Source organism: Symphalangus syndactylus, chromosome 19, assembly GCF_028878055.3.
Source record: "Symphalangus syndactylus isolate Jambi chromosome 19, NHGRI_mSymSyn1-v2.1_pri, whole genome shotgun sequence".
In the NCBI taxonomy this organism is placed as follows: Eukaryota; Metazoa; Chordata; class Mammalia; order Primates; family Hylobatidae; genus Symphalangus; species Symphalangus syndactylus.
In genome coordinates, this window is record NC_072434.2 from 42,676,303 (window position 1) to 42,700,616 (window position 24,314).

Below are 24,314 nucleotides of genomic sequence, written 5' to 3' on the forward strand. Positions count from 1 at the left end.
GAATGCTGGGTCCACTGTTTGGTAGCACCGGTGAAGGAGTGAATGAATGAATGAATGAATGAATGAATGAATGAGTGTGTACAATCTCTGCTCATCCTCGTCTGCCAGGATGCCATATGTTAGTGATGGGCTTAGGGTGGGTCTTAGACATAAATCCTGAAGGGCTCATAATGGGATTGTGCAGCCAGATGAAATGGGGGGCTGCCCTGCAATCATTATCCAAGAGAGATTATCCCACGCAGGGCCGGCGCATCAACCCAGGGCCAAACAGTCCTCCCACCATGACAGAACTCCCCACAGTGGGGTCCAGCCACCTCAGGCCACAGGGAAGCCATGTCCCCGAGAGCAGGCCCTGCCTGAGATCACACAGGACAGCAGTGCCCGGCTGGGCCAGAACTCAGGGCCAGACCTAGGCCTGTCCTCTTTCATTCATGTGTGTTCAATCCTTTTGCACATGCCCACTCCGTGCCATGCCCTGTGCCCACAGGAAGAAATCAGAGCCTGTCCCTGACCTCAAGGAGCTCTTAATCTGCCAGAGAATGGGGAGGGAGATGGAAAGGACACTGGGCCACAAGTGCACTCAAATGGCCCCTGGACTATGTGCGAGCATCAGAACCACAAGGGAAGCGGGGACAAGGAAATGCTGTCTTTATTCAGAGAAAGGGGAATCACTTCAAGCTAGGGAAGTCAGGAAGGGCTCCCTGGAGGAGGTGGCATTTGAGCTGGTTCTTGGAAATGGGAGAGGATTTGGAGATGGGGCAGACATGCCCAGCAGTGAGACAGTGGAAGGCAGAAGGGAGGCTGGAAAGTGTGAGACACCGTGCTGTTCGATGTGGTCCGAGCTCAGGTAATATCAGAGGATTAGTGACAGGTTGGTGACAGAAGGGACAGAGAAGACAGGCTGAGCTCAGGAGTAGGGTGGCCTTGTGGCACTTCAGCACAACTCAGGCAGCAGAATTTGCTGGATGTCTAGAAGGGAGAACTAACAATTCCTTCCATTTGAGAAGATCAAAGTACACATGGTGTACTGGGAGGGTCACTGAAGTAGTATTTGTAAGATCGAAAACCTGACCTAAGAACTGGCCAATGCAGATTAGATAGACAGGGACGGCATAGCAGCCATCAGGAGTGATCGTGTCCCTGGAAGGATGTTCCTAAATCAATGCTAAGTGGAAAAGCAAGTTACCAGATTGTTTGCATCTCTGCAGTGAGCCCTGGAACCTCCTGGGATGGTGGACTCCCCTGGATTTGCAGTCTAGGCACATAGACGTGTCTGAGGGATTGCGTGGAGTGGGGTGCAGGTGAGGACTGGATTTCAGAAAAGGATAAAGGCCCCTCAGAAGGCCCCCCCCGGGGACAAAGAGGCCTAACACGGGGGTGGCGCCAACTCAGGGACAGACTGAGATGTGGGAGGGAGTGTAGGTTTTAGACAGAGCAAGAGGGACCCCTGAACCCACCCTGGGGCCCCCATCGGCTCTAGACAGGAGAGTACCCATGGACGAAATGGAGAAAATCCTGGGACCCAAGTCGTTCTGTGCTGGAGCCTCCCTCCCTTCCCACAAATGGCGGAAGGGAGAGATGAGCAGCCGCGGGAACTGCTGGTGACAGCCTCCCCTGGCGTGCCAGGGTCACCGCAGGTGAGGGCGGAGGCCAAGAAGAATGGAAGCTGGGCATGCAGAGGGCGTGGCTTCCACTCGGAGCTCACAGGCACAGAAAGGAGGTGTAAGGCCCTGCCCTTTGGCTTTTTGAGGGGTTCCTCCCTGCTGAGGCTCCTCAAGGTCCCAGGCTTCAGGGTCAAGCTGTAAAATGTGACTTTTCTGAGAACTTGCAGCTGGTGCCCAGTGGTGGTGGGGGACCAGGTCACGTGGACAGGCACGGAAACAAGCAAACTCTATAGGAAATGTAACTGTTATCTTTGGGTGTTATAAGTAATTTTTGTTTTGTTTTGACTAGTCCTTCACATTCTCTATTCTTTCTAGATTGAGCCCGTCTTCTTGTGTGATGGAGAAGACACCTCCTGGAGGATCCAGCAGCCTCAGAAGCCATCATCTCTCTGGGACTTTACTGTTCCCCGGACACCTGAACACCCAGCTCACTGGATCCTTAAACAACTTTCTGAGTGAAGCACTGCGGACTTCCACTGCGAGCCACATTTGTAATTTAGAATTTTCTAGTAGTCACATTAAAAAGTAAAAAGAAACAGGTGAAATTAGTTTTTTGGTGAAATAAAGATTAATACTTTATTTAACCTAGTTTATCTCAAATATTATCATTTCAATGTGTCATCAATATAAAAATTTTTAGGCCAGGCCCGGTGGCTCACGCCTATAGTCCCAGCACTTTGGGAGGCCAAGGCAGGCGGATCACCTGAGGTCAGGAGTTCGAGACCAGCCTGACCAACATGGTGAAACCCCATCTCTACTAAAAATACAAAATTAACCGGGTGTGGTGACACATGCCTGTAATGCTAGCTACTCGGGAGGCTGAGGCAGGAGAATCGCTTGAACCCGGGAGGCAGAGGTTGCAGTGAGCTGAGGCCGCACCATTGCACTCCAACCTGAGCAACAAGAGTGAAACTCCGTTTCAAAAAAAAAAATTATATTGCTTCAGGTTTTAAACTTTAAATTAAATTAAATAAAATTAAAAGTTCAGTTCCTAAGTTGCAATGTCTACATTTTGGGTCTCAGTAGTCTCCTCTAACTCGTGGCTGTTGTATTGGACAGCCCAATACAATAGTTCTGAGTTACAGACGGGGAAAATGGAGCACAGGGAGATGGAGGCAACTGGCCAGGCCTCCCGGTTGGTGAACCATAACGTCAAGATTGGAACAGGGATTTCTGATTCAGAACCTTGTGGGGTTCCCCCCTTCCACAGTGTCTCTCTGTGGTACAAACCTGGTTTAACTCCAGTGGTGGGGGAAAAGGTCTGGTTTGGGCTATGATTTTATTTTTTATTAATTCTTTGAGACAGGGTTTCACTCTGTTGCCCAGGCTGGGGCTCAGTGGCACGATCACAGCTCACTGCAGCCTTGACCTCCTAGGCTCAAATGATTCTCCCACATCAGCCTCCCAAGTAGCTGAGACTACAGGCACTCAACACCAGGCCTGGTGAATTTTTTAAAATTTTTAGTAGAGATGGGGGTCTCTTGATGATGCCCAGTCTGGTCTTGAACTCCTGAGCCCAAATGATCCTCCTGTCTTGACCTCCCAACGTGCTGGGATTACAGGTGTGCGCCACCCAGCCCAGCTGACTACGATTTTAATGTGATCCAGCCCATGTAAAGCCTTTTTAGTTCAGTCTTGGAGTTCACAGCCTGCCTGTGGTAACGAGCCTCAGATTTGTGGTGGTGAGCTTCCCGTTGCTGGAGGCATCCAAGTGGATCCTGGATGGCCACCTGTTGAGATGCTGGATGGAGGCTTCCAGATAGAGTGGGAGGTTCCATGAGGATGACTTCAAACATTCCTTCTGGCTCTGTGATTTATGGTGAGGGGAGAATAGGCAACCACCTCTCTCCCACTCCACGCTTGGCTGGGTGCTCCCGGGAGCACCTGAACAGTTGGAGGGCCCCAGGGAAAAGCCTCTGGGAGTCTGGAGGCTGGAACTCCCTCCTAAGCCATCTGGCCACCACTCAGAGCCCAGGGATTGCGGATCAAGAGATTGCAGTGATTAGAGACATTAACCCGCAGAGGCGGTGGGGAGGCCCAGCCTATCTCAATCTGGTAATTGCTCCACTTGCAGGGGTGGGGGAAGGGAGGCAAAGACTGCCAGGCTCCCCGTGGAGGGAGAAAAAGGCTGCTGACTGACCCTCCCCTGGTTCTTGCACCAACCCCTGAGGTGGGACTCCTGACCCCATCTCACACTGGGAGGTGCGGGGCAGCTCTGCCATTTGCCAAGCACTGGTTACAAAGGTGAGGCATTAGAAACCACGCCCCCACGAAGTCGAAGTTGAAGTTGCACCTCCCTGCAGAGAGAGCCAAGAGAGTCTGCAGGCTGCCCAGCTGCCAGGTGCCCCTCCTCCAGTTTGGGGTGACTCCCCATTGCCCTCCACAACCATCCCAGCTCCTTCCCTGCCCTGGGTCCGCTGGGGCTGGGCTGCTTTCTTCCTCGTCCACTCTGCTCCTGGAAGTACCTTTGCACTGGATGTTCCTCCTGCCTGGAACTCTCCATCCACAATCCCTTCCCCAGCCCTGGCCCAATGTCCCCAACCCTGGGTCAGCTTAGACATCACTGCCTCTGGGAAGCCTTCCCTGACTGCAGCCATCTCATCCACTTCCCCAGGGCACCCTGTGCTTCCCAGTTTGTTATGGAGCACCCTGCTAGTGGGCTCAACCCAAATCCCCAGGGCCTGACCCAGAGCCTGGCACAGGACGGGCTGGCAGGGAGTGCCAGGAGCCCAGTCCCCGCCTGCTTCTCCTTTCCTGTCATCTGGATGCCGCTCAGCTCTGAAGTCTCCGCTCAGGCACCACCGCCCCTGAGCCCTAGGCAAGGCGAGGAAGCTCCCGTAAGCATCCCTCACTCACTGGGAGCCCTTGGGCATGTGACTGAGCCTTGGTGTGCCTCAGTTTCCACTGAGGATGAGTGGGGATGATGCCGGTTCGCTGTGAGGCCAAATCTTGGGTTGGAGTGGCGCCTGGCATGTGGTAAGTACGCACTGCATTTCAATTGTTATAATTTCCTCTGTCATCGCTGTCTGTCTGTGACCACCTGCCCCAGCAGACTGGAACTCCTCCAAGGCAAGGCTAAGTCTAGTCTGGCTCTAGGTCCTCAGAACCCAAGGTCTGGCACAGGCCTGGGTGCAGGGTTGCTGATGTGTGTGATGCTGAACCAGGGTGACATTCTAGATCAGATGTGAAAAGGACGACTTGTGTGCCCTGGTGACTGAGCAGCCATTGAAGGTTTCCTGAGAACAGATCACCAGTATCAGCCTTGGTCCTCCGATGGGCTTAGGGGAATGCCCGTGGCATTGTGTGTCTGTGTGACATCGAGACAGTTGGCACCAGAAATCTGGAAAGAGATGGGGGCTTGGTGAAGGGACAAGGAGCTGAATGACTGTCCCGGGCAGTAGAGAGGGTGTCTAGAGGTCGGCTTCAGGACTCTGCTTTCGGCCCTCTCCTTTCTGGTCATTTTAATCAATGGCTTGGCCAAGGCCCCCGACAGCATGTGGAGCAGATTTGTAGAGGACAGGAAGCTGGGAGGAACAGCTAATGTGTTGGATGAGGGAGTTGGGAATCCAAGCAGACCCCAGCAGGCTGGGACCAGGGGCCAATTGTGACACAATGAGCCTGAACACAGACATGTGTTGGGCCGCACTTGGCTTCCACAGCTTGGAGTTCACAAACACCGGGGTGGGAGGGGGAGGCCGAGCCGTGGCTGCACACGTGGGGAGGGGACTTTGGGCTTTGTTTGCTGCCAGCTGGTGAGTCACCTGGGACGCGGGGCTGCCAAAGGGCTGGTGGGCCCCCCGCCTGTGGCTTCAGAAGCGTGGGGGCTCGTGGAGGCTGCTGCAGACCTGCCTTGACTCATTGAGAAAGGGACGGGGTGGGGTATGTGTGTCCTGTAGAGGGCAGCTGGGGTAGGCAGCAGGTGACAGAGGCACGTGCCTGGTTGCGGGGAGCAGCTGGGGGGCTGGGGTGCAGGTGCTGTGTGGTCCGGAGCAGAGCAGACCTGGGAATGCTGGGGACGATGGAAAAAGCCCTGGGGCTCTTAGCTCAGCACCAGGAATAACTTTCTGGCAGAGCTGTCCTGCTCTGGCAGGAACTACCTTGAGAAGTGGTGACCTCCCAGTCACTGGAGGTGTGCAAGCAACTTGCTAAAGTCACACAGTAAGTGGGTTCAAGCCCTAGTCTGCTAGCATGACAGCATCCAGTCACGACCTCCTGGCAGTGGGAGGACCTGAGGGACAGTGAGGAGCCCCAAGCCCTGCAGCCAAGTCCTTGGGCTCCGGCCTCGGCTGACCTAGCCACAGAGGCTCTCCTCAGCTGGCCCTGGGATGCAGCTGCAGGAAGTCCACCAGACAGGCCGCAGAAAGGAGGCTTCAGGGGTCTGCGGGCAAGAGGGGTCCCTTCAGTCCATCTGAGCATCATGGTTCACTCTTCTTTTCCCCTGAGCAGAAGGCAGGCCCAACAGCTGACAGCCAGTGCCATGCCCATTAGCGCCAGCTCCAAGTCATGCTTCCCAGACGGCTCTGCCAAAGCCCCACGCTCAAGCCGACTCCTCCTGAGGCCTGAGGCAGCATGCCCAGACTCCCACTCAGCTAAAGTCTGGGCCATCTGGTCTCAGCACCCCCTCCCAAGGGCAGAAGTTCCCCCACCACCTCTGCTTGCATATCTCAGAGGACAGAGAACTCACTACCTTCTGAGTCAGCCCCTCCACTATGAGCTGGTGATGCTTATTAGGAAGTCCTTCCTGGTGTCACAATGAAATCTGCCTCCGGGGAAGAGCATGGGGCCACACTGGGCCCAGCCAGCCCTCTGGAGCCACATGGACCAAACCTCTTTGCCTCCACCTTGATTTCCATGGGGGGAAGTTGGGAGAGAGTGTGGGGCTCAGAGTGTGGGCGGTGGGTGCTGCTACCCTGGCACGCCCTGCTGCCCCCTGAAGGTCCCTCCTTCCCAGGCCTGGGTGCCAAGAGGGCGCTCCACTGGGACCTGTGCGAATGACAAGCTTGAACTGGATCAAAAGCAAAAGCTGGAGGAGCCACAGCTGCAGCCCTCAGACTGTCACTGAGGGCTGCAGTGACAGTCTGTCAGACTCACTGTCAGACTGCCGGCCATTCTCAACCATTCTCCACCAAGAAGGCTGCATTCCCTAAGGTAATCAGGGCCAGGTCCAGTTTCCAACTCCACGTGAGCTGAACCCCCCACCCCTTCCTTGCCCATGTGGCAAAGACCATGAGGAGTCAGGGGAACTCAGGTCTCCTGCCTCCCCTCCCTGCACCAGCAGGGCCCCTGGAGTCTGCCTGGCACAGGGCTCAGGCGGGGCTGTCCTGTGGGCCTCTCTCCGGCACAGCGGTTCTCCACAGAGAAGGGCAGCAGCACAGTTTTCAAAACCTCACCCAACTTCCCAGGCTCTGAGATATGTGCCCACCCTGCCCGGTGTTGAACATTTGCACTGGGTGCTGTGGGGCTCAGAAGGGAATGAGGTGGGTCTGTGTTCTTCCTGGTGCTCCGGCCAGCGGGTGGGGAGACCTGCAGCAGAACAACACCAAGCCGGGGGTGGGGGTGGCTGTGACTGAGTGGCCAGAGCAGGGCCAGCCCTCTGGGCATCGGGCTGGGCCTCCCAGAGGAGGGCACAGCTGGACGGAGCCTCGAAGGCCAAGTAGGAATTCTCTAACTGGAAGGGAGTGAGAGCATGGAAGTCTGTGGTGCAGGATAAAGCCTGGGAGTTTTTCGAGTCACCAGGCTGGAGGTCTGACCCCACCCGCAGCCCACAGCGGGCCCCGTTTCCCCTCTTGATGAGTAAGGCAAATCATCTGACTGGGCAGGAGGGCCAAAAGCAGGTCCCAGGGCTCACACCAGAAGGTTCAGTGGAGCTCACCGAACTGTGGCTGCCCCGTGACTCGGAGGGCAGCGTCTGAAGCACAGGCTGTGCCGGTTTGGCCCTCTGGCCACCCGCTCTTCTGCCTCCTCCTGCTCACGGCCTGTCCTGGGGAGTCCGGGCAGCCCCCTGCACACTGGCTCCCAAACCAGACTTTGACGGCTGCTTGGCCCAGGCCCATTTCCAATAAGTTAGAATGTGGGTGTTTGGGAATTTTCTGCCAAACTAGAGTTCCTCAGGAAGGGGAGAAGGGAGTGTTGAGTTTCTTTGGCCAAACATGATTTCCTGATTCTAAGAAAAATCAGTTTAAAGTCCTTACAAGAAATAGGAAGGAAAACAATACATACACAATACAACACACACACGCACACACACACACACACACACACACACCCAACACAGCTTCACAGACAAACCCACACCCATGCTTGGCTGTCTTTGCTATGATGTGGAGCTCACAGAACACTCTACCATGCGCAGCCCTAGTGAATCACAAACACATGGATTCAGTTTCCCCTGAACGACGCTTGGTTTAAGAAACTGAAGAATGAGGGGAGAGAAGGGTTTGGCAAAAAGCAAGTGGAGAATTGGAGGCTCTAGCTGGATCCAGATGCTGGTCTGACTTACCCCTAATTCCTTGTGTCAAGCTTGTCTGGGGATGTGTGAAAACAAGTCTCAGTTGACCTCCCAAGGTGAGGTGCAAAGTCTAGCCTCAGTGGAATGGGGCCATAATGGGCCACACACACAAACACACATGCACACAAACACACATGCACACAAACACACACACAGAGCACCTGCCGGGATCTGCTTTGTAAATTAGCAGACAGCATTGTGCCTATTTTATGGCTGAGGCTAAGAGGGTGAACTTGAGGTGAGACCACAGTCCTGGGGCAGGGCAGCTCCCCCAAGAGTCTAGCAGCCTCCCAAGTGCCTTGTGACAGGAAAAGGGCTTTGCAAACTCTATGCCTCCTGAGTGGGTAAAACAGGATCACCAAGGTGAAGGTGCAGCGTGGAAATTCTTATGACATCACATTGGGGGAAAACCAAAGCAAGCAGGCTACAGATTTATTTTTATGGAAGATACTTTTGGGGTTATACTGTAAATTGAAAGCAAAAAGGATTGGGGTAGTGACAAATGGCCTGCTGGGGGGAGAATGGGAAAGTAAGGCTCCCAGGCCCTAAAGGCTTGACTTTTCTAAATAAAGATGTAATTGGCATGGCGTTAGCGGACTGTGGCAGCACATGGAAGACAGCTGAGGAGGGCAAACCCATGGGAGGGGGGCCCCAATGCAGGTCCCGTCCAGACGATTCGTTCCTATACTAATGTAATGTGAGGCAGAATTTTCTAATTTTTGTCCAAGGCTTCTCCGTTCCTGGGTGGACAGAGCAAGTTCCCCTGCAGGCAATTTTATTTTGCAAAGAATCTTTTTGAGCAGCAAATGTCGGGTGAGAAGGCAGCACTGTCAGGGGAAGGGAGGCGCTGTTGTGGCTTGATGGATGCCTCCTCCTTGAGAACTTGAGATCTGCAGAGTTATGGAAAACTGTGCCCATTTGCACCAGAGGATCAGGGCCTTCTGAGAGGAAAAAGACTAAGACCTGAGCCCCAGCTCCCTGTGATTTGAAGTTAGCACCAGGGTACACTAGAGTCCCCCAGCTGAGATGGCCTGGCATTCAAGGCCCCCAAAATGAACCCAGTAGGAGGGAAAAGGGAATTGGGGCTCAACTCCCGGGGAGCTGATCTCAGGACATGACTGAGGCTGCTTTAGGAACAATTATCGAGCACTTCGTGGGGACCTAGGGGTCTGGAGTCATCCCTGTGGCCTGAGCAGCGTTGTGCACCCGCAAGGGGCAGTGTGCAGATTTCTATCAGACCGTGCGGGACGTGCGTTTCATAGGGCCACCACGTGGAGGGAACCAGAGCAGCAGAGCTGGTGGCAGGACCCCATGTTCCAGCTCTGTTTACACCAGAAGCTTCCACTGAATGAAATAAGCTGACTGTGGCCATGGGGTGGAGGCCTCCAGAGGGAGACACTGCGCTTCCTGCTGGTACAGGGGAGTAGGACCATATTCAGTGTATTCAGTTTCAAGTCAATAAAGCAAAAACAAAGTATAATTAATTTTGCCCTTGAAAATCTCTTAAGTTGCCCATAGAGTCCAGGAGGTATAGTTTTGTGTAAGTTCATTCAAGACAGTTTTCCTTCCAGCCTTGGAGTGGGTTGCTGTTTCTTTAAGCAAACACCAGATGAGACCAGCAGCATACACTTAGAGGCCGTGATCTAAAACACCGACCCCTCTGCAGGCCCTAGAAACTCTCTGGCTTCAGGGAGGTGCTCACTGTTCAGGAGGTGCCTGGGCACAGAGGCTGGTGGAGGCAATTCAGGCCCTCCTGTCTCGTGGCCCTCATCTGGGGCAGAGCCCTTGGAAGGAGGAGTCTCCTGTCTCATTTAAATGATTTCCTCCCTTTTTCAGAGCACATGTAATTGAATTCACTTAAGTTAAATGCACATATGATGGGACTCCACTATAAGGCGGGGGTGGTGGGGAGGGCTGAAATAAACTGAAATGGCAAACCTGGAGTTACACTGGGTTATACAGTTAAATAATTAAATGTACCCACCAGCAAGCAGATTTCACCAGTGGGTTCCCTGCATGGTGAGCCCACAGAGAGGCTCTGGCCAGAGCCTGCATATGACTGTCCTTGCTGGCAAGTGTCTTGATCTCTAGGAATGAATAAATCGGTATGTGGCATATTTGATTGCCTCTTGCTAGCATCGGGGGACAGACCCAACCAGCTCTGGGGCCCAGACAGTTGGGCTTCTGATCCCATCAGCCAAGGACCTCACCCTGCATCTGATGAATTCACCAGTAAGAATAAGAACAAACCTTATAGAGAAGAAATCACAGTGGCAGAATTAGCAATGTGGAGTGAGAGGATGGTTTCTTCTCTGTTATCCAAAATGTTTGTAATTTGCTTATCTAATTTTTTTTTTATGAGACAAGGTCTTGCTTTGTTGCCCAGGCTGGAGTGCAATAGTATGAATATGGCTCACTGCAGCCTCAACCTTCTGGGCTCAAGCGATCTTCCCACCTCAGCCTCCCAAGTAGCCAGGACTACAGGTAACCACCATCATGCCTGGCTAATTTTAAAAGTTTTTTTTTTTTTTTTTTTTTTTTTTTTTTTGTAGAGATGAGGTCTCACTATGTTGCCAGGGCTTTATCTAATTTTTTAAAATATGAAAACATCTTTAAAGGTCAGCTCCTAACTGTCCTCCAGGGCCCATTCAAATGCTGGTGGTGAGGCTTTCCCTGAACTCTGCTGCCACTGCCCTCCGCTGCTTCTTATTCATTGAAAATGTATTATCAGGCATGGGTAGTGCAGGCCCTGTACAGGGCAATGAGAAATCAGATGAAAGGGGGAGAGTTATGTTCTTCAGAATTATTTTTACAGTAAGGGAGCAGTCCTTGTTCAGAAGAAAGTTCTTGATGAGCTACTTGGACAGAAGCTAAGCAGCGGCTCCACCCACCCCAAGCCAGCTCCAGGGAGAGAGGTGAGCAGAAGTGACTTCTGAAAGACATCCAGCTGCTCTGGGGACAGAGGAAGAGAGAAGGAAGCTTCCTTCACCTGACATTTGCTGCTCAAAAGATTCTTTGCAAAATAAAATTGCCTGCAGGGGAACTTGCTCTGTCCACCCAGGAACAGAGAAGCCTTGGACAAAAATTAGAAAATTCTGCCTCACATTACAGAGGAAGAGAGAAGGAGGTGGACACGCCCTCAGGCCACCCCGATGACCCGAGCCCTGGTATATCCTCCTCCCGCAGTGTGGCAGTGCCTGTGACATCTATGAGAACATGACAAGGTGGTGGGATGGCTCCCTGTGGTTATGTGGTAGAAGACTTTGACTCAGAGGACTGGAGAGGACAGGGCTTCCTGCTGGCCTCAATGATCTACAGTGCTATGCTGTGAGCTGCCTGTGGAGATGGCTGGGGTGGGGAGCTGCAGGCAGCCTCTGGGACCTGAGTGTCTCCACTGCACAGCTGTCAATGCTGGGCCCTCAGGCAGCAGCCATGGGGAATCACTTCTGTCCATACCTGAGGGAGCATGGAGGCAGATTCTCCCTGGTTGGGCCTCCAGATGAGAACAGAGCCCAGCGGACACCTGGATTGCAGCCTGAGACTCTGAGCAGAGGACTCAGCCAAGCCCGCCCAGACTGCTGGCCCAGGGACTGAGGCAACCATGAAGTGTGTTTATGTCACTAAGTTTGTGACAATTTGTTACACAGCAATGGTAACGAATACACACAGACACACACACAGAGAACCAGGAGATAACTGAAGGCACTACTTGAAGCGAGGAATGCTAGTGTGAATGGGAAGCTGATGAAGGCTGCTTGGTTGTAGGAGTGAAGGGCAGAGAAAAGCAAGAGGCAGTAAGAATAGGAATTAGGCCGGGTGCGGTGGCTCACGCCTGTAATCCCAGCACTTTGAGAGGCCAAGGCAGGAGGATTCCTCGAGCTCAGGAATTCGAGGCCAGCCTTGGCAACATAGTGAGATCCCCATCTCTACCCAAAATTTAAAAAATTAGCTAGGCATGGTGGCATGTGCCCATAGTCCCAGCTACTTGGGAGGCTAAGTCGGGAGGATCAATTGAGCCCAGGAGTTGAAAGTTATAGTAAGCCGTGGTCATGCCACTGCACTCTAGCCTGAGGGACAGAGTGAGACCCTGTCTCAATTAAAAAAAAAAAAAAAAGAATAGGAATTTATGACAGATAAGGAGGTTTTGACTGTCATGGTGCAAGGAATGGCTCTGGGCACCAGGTGAGTGCATCATGGAGAAGTGGGCAGGACCTGGCCAGTGCCCCTGCGGAGGCCCTGTGGATGCACAGGTGTGCACGACTCAGGTGAAGCAGGGCATGCTGCACGGTCTATACCGGTGTTGAGGGAGCACCCGGGTGTGCCTCAGTCAAGAGTGGCTTTCCAGGGCAGGGGACAGGTGAGCTGCAGGTGCTAATTAGAACCATGAAGATGGGAGAGGCCATCCAAGGGGCTTCCTGCTGAGAGCAGTGACAGAGGTGGCCACGGGCTGGGAGAGCATTCATGACACATCTGAGGAGCCTGGCGATGCTTTAATAAGTTAGAAAAACATGGGACATCTGCCAGGCATGGTGGCTCACGCATGTAATCCTAGCACTTTGGGAGGCCAAGGTGGACGGATCACCTGAGGTCAGGAGTTCGAGACCAGCCTAGCCAACGTGGTGAAACCCTGTCTCTACTAAGAATTCAAAAATTTGCCGGTCATGGTGGTGGGTGCCTGTAATCCCAGCTACTTGGGAGGCAGAGGCAGGAGAATTGCTTGAACCCGGGAGGTGGAGATTGCAGTGAGCTGAGATTACGCCACTGCACTCCAGCCTGGGCAACAGAGTGAGACTCTGTCTCAAAAAAGAAAAAAAAGAAAAAAGGAAAGCATGGGACATCCACAATGTACCAGGAGCCATGCTGGGTCTTCATGTACATTCTCTTATTTACTTTTAGTAATAACCCCGCAAAGGAGGTATTCTTTCCACTTTATAGATAAGGACACTGAGGCTCAGATGCTAAAAGGCTTGTTTACGTTTGCACATCTAGAGAGTGACTCCAAAGCCCTGTTCCTGCCCTGTAGCCTTTGCAGATTTCACCCACCCCTGCCCATGCTGCCTGCTCCCCTGCCACATTGTGACAGATGAAGCCACCACTGGTCAAGCGTGGGCTGCACTCAGCTGGACTGAAGCACACCTGTCTGAGGGGAGGGACTTGGGCCAGGGGCTGGGTTGGAGAAATTCTAGAAAAAAAGAGCCCACAGCCGGAAGATGCCAGATTATGGGAAGAGTGACTGAACTCGGCTCCAACCCCGCTGGCCCCACTGCCCTCCCACTGGGCCTCCTTTCTCCAGAGCAAGGTGTGTCTGTGACCCCTCCATGGCAGCCCAGGGACCTTTCAGCCCTCACGTCCACCCTTGCAGTCACCCACACTTCTTTACACCTCACCACCTCCCTTTGCTTGTTGTTTAGATCTCCAGCTTCTGAACGAATCTGTCATGCTGAGTACCGGGCAAAGGTCAATGTGAAAGACAAGGGGGTCAATGACCTGATCCCCTCCTGGGATCTCAGACAAAAACAAAGATGCACATGACCCTGCCCACGGAGGGGGCCATGCCACCAGCCCGACCCCTCGACAGTGGCCTTCTTGTTCAGTGAGATGAGTGGCTCTTCCAAATAGGGATACTAGTTGGTTTGCTCATATAGACGTCACTACTGGACTAAAAGATGCCTGTCCCCCATTGTGTGGCATGCCAGCTGCGACCACTGGGCTAACAATACTCAGCTCATGCAGGTCACACACAGCGTCAGCATTGGAGACAGATCATCATCCATTTTACCAACAAATGGGGAGGTGGAAGGACTTCCCACACAGAACCTTGAGCTAGGTCTTGAATACAGAGTGAGACTTTAAATTAAAAGAATTTAAAGAGGGCGTGCATGGCAGGGGCTGGGCAGGAGCAGGAGTGTGGAGATAGACCGCTGTGGCATGCTGTGGGACTAATGGGTGACCAGCCTGGTTCCAGGGCTTGGCATGGGGACAGGGTGGCTGTTTGTCCTGGAGAGGAGGTGGGAACAGATGTCATGGGAGCCAGGCTTCAAGGACCAGACCTGCAGGTGGTTGGAACTGGAAGCTGGTGAGCCCAAATGTAACCCCCGCCCCCACCCCCCCACTCCCCAGCCACTGCCCTGTAGCCGGGACACACTGCAGAACGCCCTTGCCTTCCTGGGTCACAGCTGGGAGCCCCTGGGGATGGAAGCACCACAGCCTCCTGCTGGGCTCCTAGGCTGTGGAGCCAGAAGGTCTGACCCCAGGACGATCAAGAGGTTTAAAATCCTCAGAATACTTTTGGAGCTCTGAAAGCAAACCTCTGCTTGGACCCTTTGGGGTTCTGGCTCAGTCAGCTCAGGGTCAGGCCTGACATCTGAATTTTTCAAAGCAACTCTGGTGATTTTGCTCTGCCCTGAGTAACAACCTCACACCAGAGTGGCTGTTCCTCACAGGCAGGGACACCCAGCCCCGGGCTGGCCAGGAGCAAGAGCTCAGGGGACAGTGTGGATGGACTCCTAGCCAGGATGGATAACAGGCCAGTTTGAGGCCAAAGGAGGGAGAGTTCAGGAACGAGGGGTTTTAGGACTCAGAAATGTGTCATATTTCCCCCATGAAGGTTTGATTCTCCCTTCATAGGAAAATGTTAAAGCGGTTCCATTTCTCAGTGACACAGTTGCTCTGCACCAGTCCAAACTCTATAATAAACAAATGAAATGTATGAACACGTCCTGGCTTTTCTCAACTTAATACCACATGCATTTCCAGCCAAGAGAACACTGAGTCTGGTGGAGGGAGACCAGGCATTTGAGAGCCAGAAGGTGGAGAGCTGGACAGGCCTTTGTTGCTGGGTAAAGAAGCCCAGGGTTGGGGGCCTCACCTCAGATCACATGATCGCTTGTGGTGGAGGCAGGTGGAGGACCCAGGCCTCTGACTTCTGAACAGGATTTTTTTGTTTTGTTTTGAGTGACTTGTCCAAGGCCACACAGCTAATACATAGCAAGGCCAGGCTGTGTGACTCCAGGGTCCATACAATGGCCTCTGAGGTGCCTCTGTTCTGAGAGAGGGGCAATGCCCAGGCAGTTAGGACAGTCAGCAGGAAAGGGCAGACAGAGCTGCCTGCCAAGGGTCCTGGCTTCCTCCACCAGTGCACTTATCTAGCTGTTCTGTGATTGTCTATTTTCCTGTCAGTCTCCCCAGCAGTCTGTGAACACCACAGGGCAGTCTCTCCATCTCTGTGTCTGCAGCACCCAGAACAGGGCCAAGTGTCCAGAAAGCACAATGCATGATTGCAGGATCCATTAATTAATCCACTTGACCAGTATTAATGAGCACCTACTATGTGCCTGGCACTTGGCTAGGTGCGGACAACACAGAATTGAATCTAGGCAGAGTAGCCTCGTTAACTTTGCAAAGCTTACAGCCCGGTGGAAGATAAACTAGTCAACAAGTGAATGCATATAGAATGACAACATATGATACTTGCTGTGGCCGGAAGTGAACAGGGTACAGTGAGGGACAGCCAGGGTGGCATGAAGGGGTTGGTGGGGAGGGCCTTCCTAAGAAGATGATGTACAAATTGAGATGGAAAAAAAGAGGAAGAAGAAGAGGTGTAAGATCTTAGGGAAGCGTGTTCCAGAGGAAGGAACAGCATGTGTGGAGGCCCTGAGATGGTAAGGGCTTGGTCTGCTTAGGGAACTCGAGGCTGGTGGGATTGGAGTATGTGACATAGGATGAGGTGGGGTGGGCAGGGCAGATCATGCAGGGCCTCCTAGACCAGGTTAATGGTCTGCAGGTTGATTCTACATGTCATGGAAGCCGTTGAAGGTAAATGAGGGGCAGGGCCCAATCCGCTTTTCTCGAGATCCTTCTGGCCACTGGGTGGAATGGATGGGAGGGGGACAAGAAGTGAGGCGAGAAGACCAGTGAGGTGGCGGTGGAGTCTGGACGTGAGAAGAGAGTGCCTGGGCCTGTAGGGTGGGGAGGAAGCTCCGTTCTTCGACTGAGTAGGCAGAATCTGCTGGAGCTGTGGATGGGGCTGTGGGGTTGAGAGAAAGTGGATAGCCACTGACAGGCCTGATGGAAGACCGGGGTGATGGAGCTGCCATTTGTGGACAAGAAGAAAACAGGAAAAGGAGGCAGTTTTCTGGGTGGAACTTCAAGTTGGTGACATTAAACTTGAAGTGTGGCTGGGCACAGTGGCTCACGCCTGTAATTCCTGCACTTTGGGAGGCTGAGGCAGGTGGATTGCTGGAGCTCAGGAGTTTGAGACCAGCCTGGGCAACATGGTGAGACCCCGCCTCTACAAAAAATACAAAAAATAACCAGGTGTGGTGGTGTGTGCCTGTGGTCTCAGCTACTTGGGGGGCTGAGGTGGGAGGATCACTTGAACCCAGGAAGCCGAGGCTGCAGTGAGCTGGGATTGTGCCACTGTACTCTAGCCTGGGTGACAGGGCAAGATCCTATCTCAAACAAAACAAAACTTGAAATGTTCGTGAAACATCCAAGTGGAGATGTCAAATAGGCAGTTGGTTAATGAAGTATGGAGCTCACAGGAGAGGTCTGGGGAGATCTCCCTCTGGGGTCATTGGGCTTGTAGGTGATATATGAAAGCTATGAAATTAGATGAGAAAAGGCTGGAGAAACTGAACATTTGGAGGTTGAGTAGAAGGAGAGAGACCAAGATGGAGGGGCAGAAAGCAGGCAAAAACTTAGGAGAGTGGGAGTCCATAGGGAAGGGCATTTCATGAGGGCAAGAACAGTCAGCTGCACCCATGGCTGTGGAGAGGCCGTGTGGAAGAACTGGACATGTCGTACAGATTCAGCAACATGAACTGGCTCAGTGAATGACTCCAAAGAGGCAGAAAGAGGAGGCAGTCACTAGATTGAGTTGAGGAGTCAGGGAAGGCTTCCTGAGGGAGGTAGCATTTCAGCAGAGCCTTGAAGGCTGAGTCCTGAGAGATTTAAATGCTGTTTGCAGAGGCCTCTGTGCAGAAAATACAAAGCGCCCTTGGCCTGGGGATTATCTCCACTTCACAAAGGGGAGAGGTCCAAGGAGCTGGCTTACTGCTCAGCAGCAGGGACGCCAGGAGGCAGAACCCATGCAGAGGCTCATCCTCTGTTCTCTCTGCAGAGGAGTCCTGGAAGATGAAGATTTCTCATGGCCTCAGAACAAAAGGCTCTTAGACACCACCGGGAGCAGCCACTCATTGTACATCTGGAATACTCGAGACCTGGGCAGGGATAGGGTTGCTCAAGGTCACCTAGCACATCAGTGAAAGGGACCAAGTGATCTCCCATGATTTCCATGGCCCGCACCCTACTGGGTAACGTCTGAATTCTTCAGCCTGGTGTTCAAGGTCTTTCATGATTGGGCAAGAGCTCACCCTCCAAATTCATCTCCCACCATCCCACCCTTGTCCCCAAGTCCCAACCTCCTGAGTGCTCAGCATACACAAGCATATAGTCTTCATGACAACCCTTCGACATAGGTGTTGTTATTCCCATTTTACAGATGAGGAAACTGAGGCGTAGAGAGGTGAGGTAATGTGTCCAAGGTTACACAGCCGAGCCAGGATATGATCACTGGAGTATCCTCAGAGTTAGTTCTCTTTTCCCTAGGCCTTGCTGCATCACCATGAACAGCCCCTCCTCTGGGAAGCCATCCCTCAACTGCCTGGCCTTGAGCTATCTTGGAGTCAGGTCATATCCGTTGACTCCAAATCACCTGTTCCATCCACTAAAAATTCTACTGGATGGAACCAACAACTGGGGCCACTGAAGGACTCAGAAGCCAGCAGGCCACGGCACTGCCCATAAAGGCCCCGCAGTCACACTCATCCCAGGGCCTGTGGTTGCCATCCAGCCACCCACAGCAGAAGCAGGGCAGCAACAGAAGCCATCCTCTCCCCTCCTGGTTCCGGACCACCTGGTCACACCCCCGCTCTCACCTGGAGACCACCAGTGGCAGGATCATCATCTTCAGCATTCTCATCAGGAGCTCTCCAGGGAACTGGAAGTAACTAATTTCCTGAAAACACAGTAAGAACTGGGGTTATAGCAAGAGATGCACACTGCACAGTGGTTCTGTTCTTCACAGTCTTTGAAGCACTATCCCATCTGACTGCCCTGTCTAGCACATGGCAGCAGAGACCATGGAGAAAGAACTGGCTTTGGAGCCACAGAACTGGGTTCCAATCCTGGTAAACACCCCGCCCCCAATCCCCCACAAGCTGTGTGGCCTTAGGCATCCTCTGTGACCACTCTGAGTTTTGTGTCTTTCTCATCTGTAACATGAGGGTAATAACTACAGTAGTCCCTACTTATTCTCAGCGGACAGGTTCCGAGGCCGCCAGTGGATGCCTGAAACCACAGAGACTGAACCCTGTGGACATTGTTTTTTTCCTATATGTACATACCTACGATAAAATGTAATTCATAAATTAGACACAGTAAGAGATTAACAGTAACTAATAATCAAATGGAGCGATTAGAATATACTGTAATAAAAGTTATGTGAATGTGGTCTCTCTTAAAATATCTTACAGTACTGTTTTCACCCATTTTCAGACCATCGGTAACTGAAGTCACAGAAAGCAAAACGGCGGATAAGGGGGAACTGCTCTGCCTCACAGGGTCACTGGGGGGCTTAAACTGGAGAATGCATGCAAGCACTTAGCACAGCGCCTGGATGACAGTCAGTGTTTGGTAATCCTGTAAATAACAGCTCTCCTCCATCTGCACCGTGCATCTGCCTAGCCATGGAATAAAATCTCTCTCGTGTAGCAGATGGTAGGTGACCAGAGGACAGAGCCGAGTACTGTTCATGCATTCATTCAACCCACATCGTGCCAGGCATCACGGTGGGTACCCCAACATGAACTAGGCAGGGTTCCTGCCCCGAGAAGTTCCCAGCCTAGCTGGTGAGGAGACCCCTTCCTAAGCAGACCATGGGCTTCTTGCGAGTCAGTTTCTCCATCTGTTTTGGGTCCATTCTCTAGCGCTTCTCCCCAAAAACGCTGAGAGAGAGAGGATCAGATTGAATGGGTGCGACACCACGCAGTAGAAACAGCTCCCCTTTGGCAGAGTTCTTACGCCTGACCCCTTCCTAGGCCGCTGGCTCCAGCCTGTCCACGGATCTTTGACTAAGGCGCCAACTCCTTGCCCAATAAGCTGTCTCCCAAGTAACAGTCACGTGACCAGGACCTGACAACTGAAGCAGAAGGGCTGCTAAGCCCAGTTAAATCAGACTTTCAGATAACAACATATAATTCATTCTTATACTAAAAAAAAAAAAAAAAAAAATGCTGTTTATCTGAAACTCCAGTTTAACTGGGTGTGCTGTTTATAAAATTTTTTAACTTAATTCAGTTTTGCTACTTCTGGCAACCCTGGCATGGGGCCACCTTCTTCAGAGGGTGAGGTTGTGGGTGAGGCAGGCAAATGGACTTTCAAACATCATCCAAGTTGAATTGTTGTACTTGCAACTATTATTTTTTAACCAAAGCCAAACATACTTGGTTAATGATCTGATGCTTTAAAAACCTCCAAATCATCAAATGTTGGTGCTGTGAGGGGACTCTTGAGATCTTCTAGCCCAGCCCACTCATGTGATAGATGAGGAAGCTGAACCGCGAAAGGGAGGTGACAGGCCCACCCATTGTTAACCGCAGCACAGGACCAGGACTGCTAACATTTCCAATGAACCAGAAAATCTGCTTTTTAAAGAAATATGCCCATTATGACTCTCTGTCTATATATATATTATATATTATTATATATAATATATAATAATATATAATATAATAATAATATATTATATAATAATATATAATATAATAATATATTATATAATATTGGTTATTATATAATAATAATATATTATATAATAATATATAATATAATATAATAATATATAATATAATATATTATATAATCATATATTATATAATATATAATATATATAATATATTATATAATACATTATATAATATATTATATAATAATATATTATTTTATATATTATATAGTATATATATTATATATATATTTTATAAATAAATATATATATATATTTTTTAGACAGAGTCTTGCTCTGTCACCAGGCTGGAATGCAGTGCAGTGGTGCCATCTCAGCTCACTGCAACCTCCGCCTCCCAGGTTCAACCAATCCCCCTGCCTCAGCCTCCTAAGTAGCTGGGACTACAGGTGCGTGCCACCATGCCTGGCTAAATTTGCGTATTTTAGTAGAGACGGGGTTTCACCATGTTGGCCAGGATGGTCTCAATCTCCTGACCTTGTTGATCTGCCTGCCTCGACCTCCCAAAGTGCTTGGATTACAGGCGTGAGCCACCATGCCCTGCCAACAATATATTTTTAATTAACTTTAGTCCATATATATATTAAAAAAATATATAAATATACATATATATATATTTTTTTTTTTTTTTTGAGACAAGGTCTCATTCTGTTACCCAGGCAGGAGGGCAGTGGCATGATCTCGGCTCACTGCAACCTCCACCTCCTGGGCTCAAGCAATCTTCACACCTCAGGCTCCCGAGTAGCTGAGACCACAGATGTATGCCACGAAGCCCAGCTAATTTTTGTATTTTTTGTAGAGACAGGGTCTCACTATGTTGTCCAGACTAGTCTCAAACTCCTGGACTCAAGCAGTCCTCCCAGCTAGGCCTCCCAAAGTGCTGGGATTATAGGTGTGAGCCACTGCACTGGCACCCACATGTATATATTCTTTAAGTTAAAAGTGCTCTAATAGCCAGGCTCGGTGGCTCATGCCTGTAATCCCAGCACTTTGGGAGGCCAAGGTAGGTGGATCATTTGAGGTTAAGAGTTCGAGACCAGCCCAGCCAACATGGCAAAACCCCGTCTCTACTAAAAATACAAAAATTAGCTGGGCATGGTGGTGCATGCCTGTAGTCCCAGCCACTCAGGAGGCTGAGGCACAAGATTTGCTTGAACCTGGGAGGCGGGGGTTGCAGTGAGCTAAGATCACACCACTGCACTCCAGCCTGGGTGACAGAGAGAGACTCTATCTCAAAAAAAAAAAAAAAAAGTGCTCTACTGATAAAAAGGCAGCTCTTTCCTCACCTCTCTCTATCCCTACCTTGCAACTTCCCAGTAGTGAACATGCTCAATTCTTCTAGCTGTTTCCTGTAGTATCACTATTTCTAGATAATATGGTCATAATGCTATTTCTTGATTCATCATTTTGACATCTATCGACTTCCCTGCCATGATTGATGAGGACTTAGTTCTCACTCCCTTTCTCTCCACCTATTTCAGCATTATATTTATATCAAATTTTTGGTAAATCAATAGTCAAGATTTACAATGTTTTGATCACCAAACAGTGTTTACTGTTGAGCCAAGTAATGTACTACAACCATGCCTCCTTGCTTGTAGCCTAAAGTTAATTGACTGATTTTTATTTGTCTTGTTTTCTGGGAATCACCCACTAATTTCTTCCAAACATTTTAACATGTCTACTAAACTGCCCAACAATAGTATTTTCTGCTCTCTCAAGCACATCGGTTCTCTTTTATCCTGCCTGGGGCCTTGGTCTGTGAGCTTTCCACCTTCCTGCTCCAGTTTGGACTGACTGCTCTCTAGGCCCAGTGCTTGTCATGGTTTCCTTCTTGGTTGTCATTCTGGGACTTATCCTTTAGAGGGCTCCCTGTTTCTGGGATCCCTTGTCCTCTTGGTTTACTTCCTTGTTTTGCTGAAACATCTCCTTTGGTAGCTTTCTGAGAAAGAGTGGATGGGAAATAAACTTTTCTGAGTCCTTACATGAGTAAAAATGCCTTTATTCTACCTTTACCTCTGATAATAGCCTGGCCATGTGTGAGATACTTCGTTGGAAATAATTTCCCCTCAGGTTTAGAAGGTGTTTCTCCCTTGTCTTCTAGCTTCCAGTTTGCTTAAGGTGTTCAAAGCCGTTCTGATTTCCTGTTCCTTAGATGAGGTCGGTTTTATTCCACCAGAACCATCTGTTTATCTCCACTTTTTGGTAATTTCATGGTAATGGGCCATAGTATGGGGTTTTCTTTCTTTTGTAAACAAAATTGATAGTGCTGTGCTTACCTTTCACTTCTGAGAAACTGCTTAGATTCTCTGCAAACTGTTTCTCCTCTATTTTTCTTCTGTTAGTTCTCTCTCCAAGTGTCATTAGGTAGCTGGACATTGAACATTCTAATTTTCTTATATTTTCTTTTTCTATTTTCATTGATTTTTGTTCTAGTTTCTGGGAGATTTCTATAACTTTATCCTAGTTATTGACATTAATTTTTTTTTTTTTATGGCGATGGGGTCTCACACCATGTTGCCCAGGCTGGCCTTGAACTCCTGGGGTCAGGCAATCCACCCACCTTGGCCTCCCAAAGTGCTAGGATTACAGGCATGAGCCACCAGGCCTAGCCAAAGTTTTTATATTAATATATAATATTTGTACATATTTATGGGGTACAGTTGGTATATTGTTACATACACTGTGTCATTACAAAGTATGTCACAGTGTACAGTATACCCTGTCAAATCAGGGTATTCAGGGTCTCCAACACTTCAAGTATTTATCCTTTCTATGTGTTGGGCAGCTACTCACATTTTTATCTTAGTTCTTCTATTTTTAATTTCCCCAGATTCTTTCTTGTTCTCTGATTGTTCCTTCTTTTTGCATCCCCTCATCGTATGGTAACTTTATCTTCACTCACAGCTCGGGAAAGCTTAAGAGGAGATTTACAAAGCTTCCTTCTCCTCCCCGCCTTGTCTCTGCTTCATTAGAGACCCGCTTTTCTCTTTGTTTCTCTCATTAGACATCCCCTTTTCTCTTCGTTTACTCTGTTTCACGTTAGCAGCCTCCTCACATTTCTGGTGGCATGGCTTTCTGCTCATATCTAAGTTTGAAGCGCTAAACTTCTGCATGTATGAGTAGGGCTTGTCAACTGACGGCCCTCAGGGCAGGGTGACAGGTGCTGATCTGGCTTTTTCACTGGGGTTGGGTGGGATGGTAGAGGAGTCTCCTTTATAGCAGAATTTAGAGATATTTTCTCGAGGCTTCAGTGAGAGAAGTCTCTTCCTGCCTTTGGCTGAGGAATGACATGGTGCCTAAGCTCAGCTGACAGCGATCTGAAACCATGCTGGGGACCCCACTCAGACGAAGATGTCTGTTAATTAGTTTGAAGTAGGTGCCTCAGCATGGCCCGCTCTCCAACACACACAGGGGTGGCCCAATACCCCCAAGTCCAGATTCTCTGGTTCCTTGGGGCAGGCAGGGGGTGGAGATGGGTGAATGAGTCCCCCGACTGAACTGGAAGGTCCCTAGGGGTCTAACTGCTCTGGTTACAAAACTCCAAACCATGCCCGGGCTTTCAACCCCAGCCTCACCCTGCCTAGTGCAGCATCTTGCTCTTTTATGTTCTGGAGTCTGCAAGACAAACTGACTTGGTATCGACTTCCACAGACTAAGATTCCAGCTTTCTGTGAACGAGGTCATATCAGCTCCACCCACCTCCATATTATCTAATTTGTTGTAGCCTCTCGATTTCTTTTTCTCAACTGTCTCCTCTTATATTCTCTTTATTCTTGGTGGTTTTACCTTTTAAAAATCCCGTTACTAAAATGTTCGTGGAATTCTAGGAAGGAGGGAAAAAAATGGATACAACTGTGATTCACCACGGTTTAACTGGAAGTCTTAAAATGCTCAGTATTTTTAAATGAGATACTCATACCCCAAGATAAAATCCTGTGATTTTCTAAGTTCTTTTCACAAATAGAACATTCTACCATTTTCCAAATTGTTTATGATTTTTGCCTGTTGCATAAGCTTACAAAACAAGAAGGGTTTAGTTTCTGAGTCACAGGCAAAGAGATCAGAGAAATCCCAGATTTCAAAGTAAGATGCTGAGAAAGCCAGTTCCTGCCAAATAATTGTTCTAAGCCTCTACATCCTTCCTTCAATTTATCTGGCAGGTTAATCCAGACCGGAATACATTTGCATTTCCAAACAGATGGGAAAGGCAGCTTTGGCAAAGGAGGCCCCAGATGAGTTCGGCTTTTAATAATAGGCATTCCAATTTGTTTTCACAAAATAATCTTCCTGCAGGAGATATGTTTTTGTTGCTGAGGAAAATTAAAGAGAACAA

At 50.2% G+C, this 24,314-nt stretch overlaps 1 protein-coding gene across 4 annotated transcripts in view; it reads right to left on the reverse strand.

Moving 5' to 3' along the window:
• The window catches only part of SLC1A7 (solute carrier family 1 member 7), a 51,528-nt gene that overhangs the window by 24,981 nt on the left and 2,233 nt on the right, over positions 1-24,314 (reverse strand). For all 4 annotated transcript variants that reach the window (XM_055234038.1, XM_055234037.1, XM_055234036.1 and 1 more), the window contains exon 2: positions 18,111-18,190. In XM_055234038.1, coding sequence (XP_055090013.1) covers positions 18,111-18,190 — 80 coding nt within the window. The remainder of the gene's footprint in view (positions 1-18,110; positions 18,191-24,314) is intronic.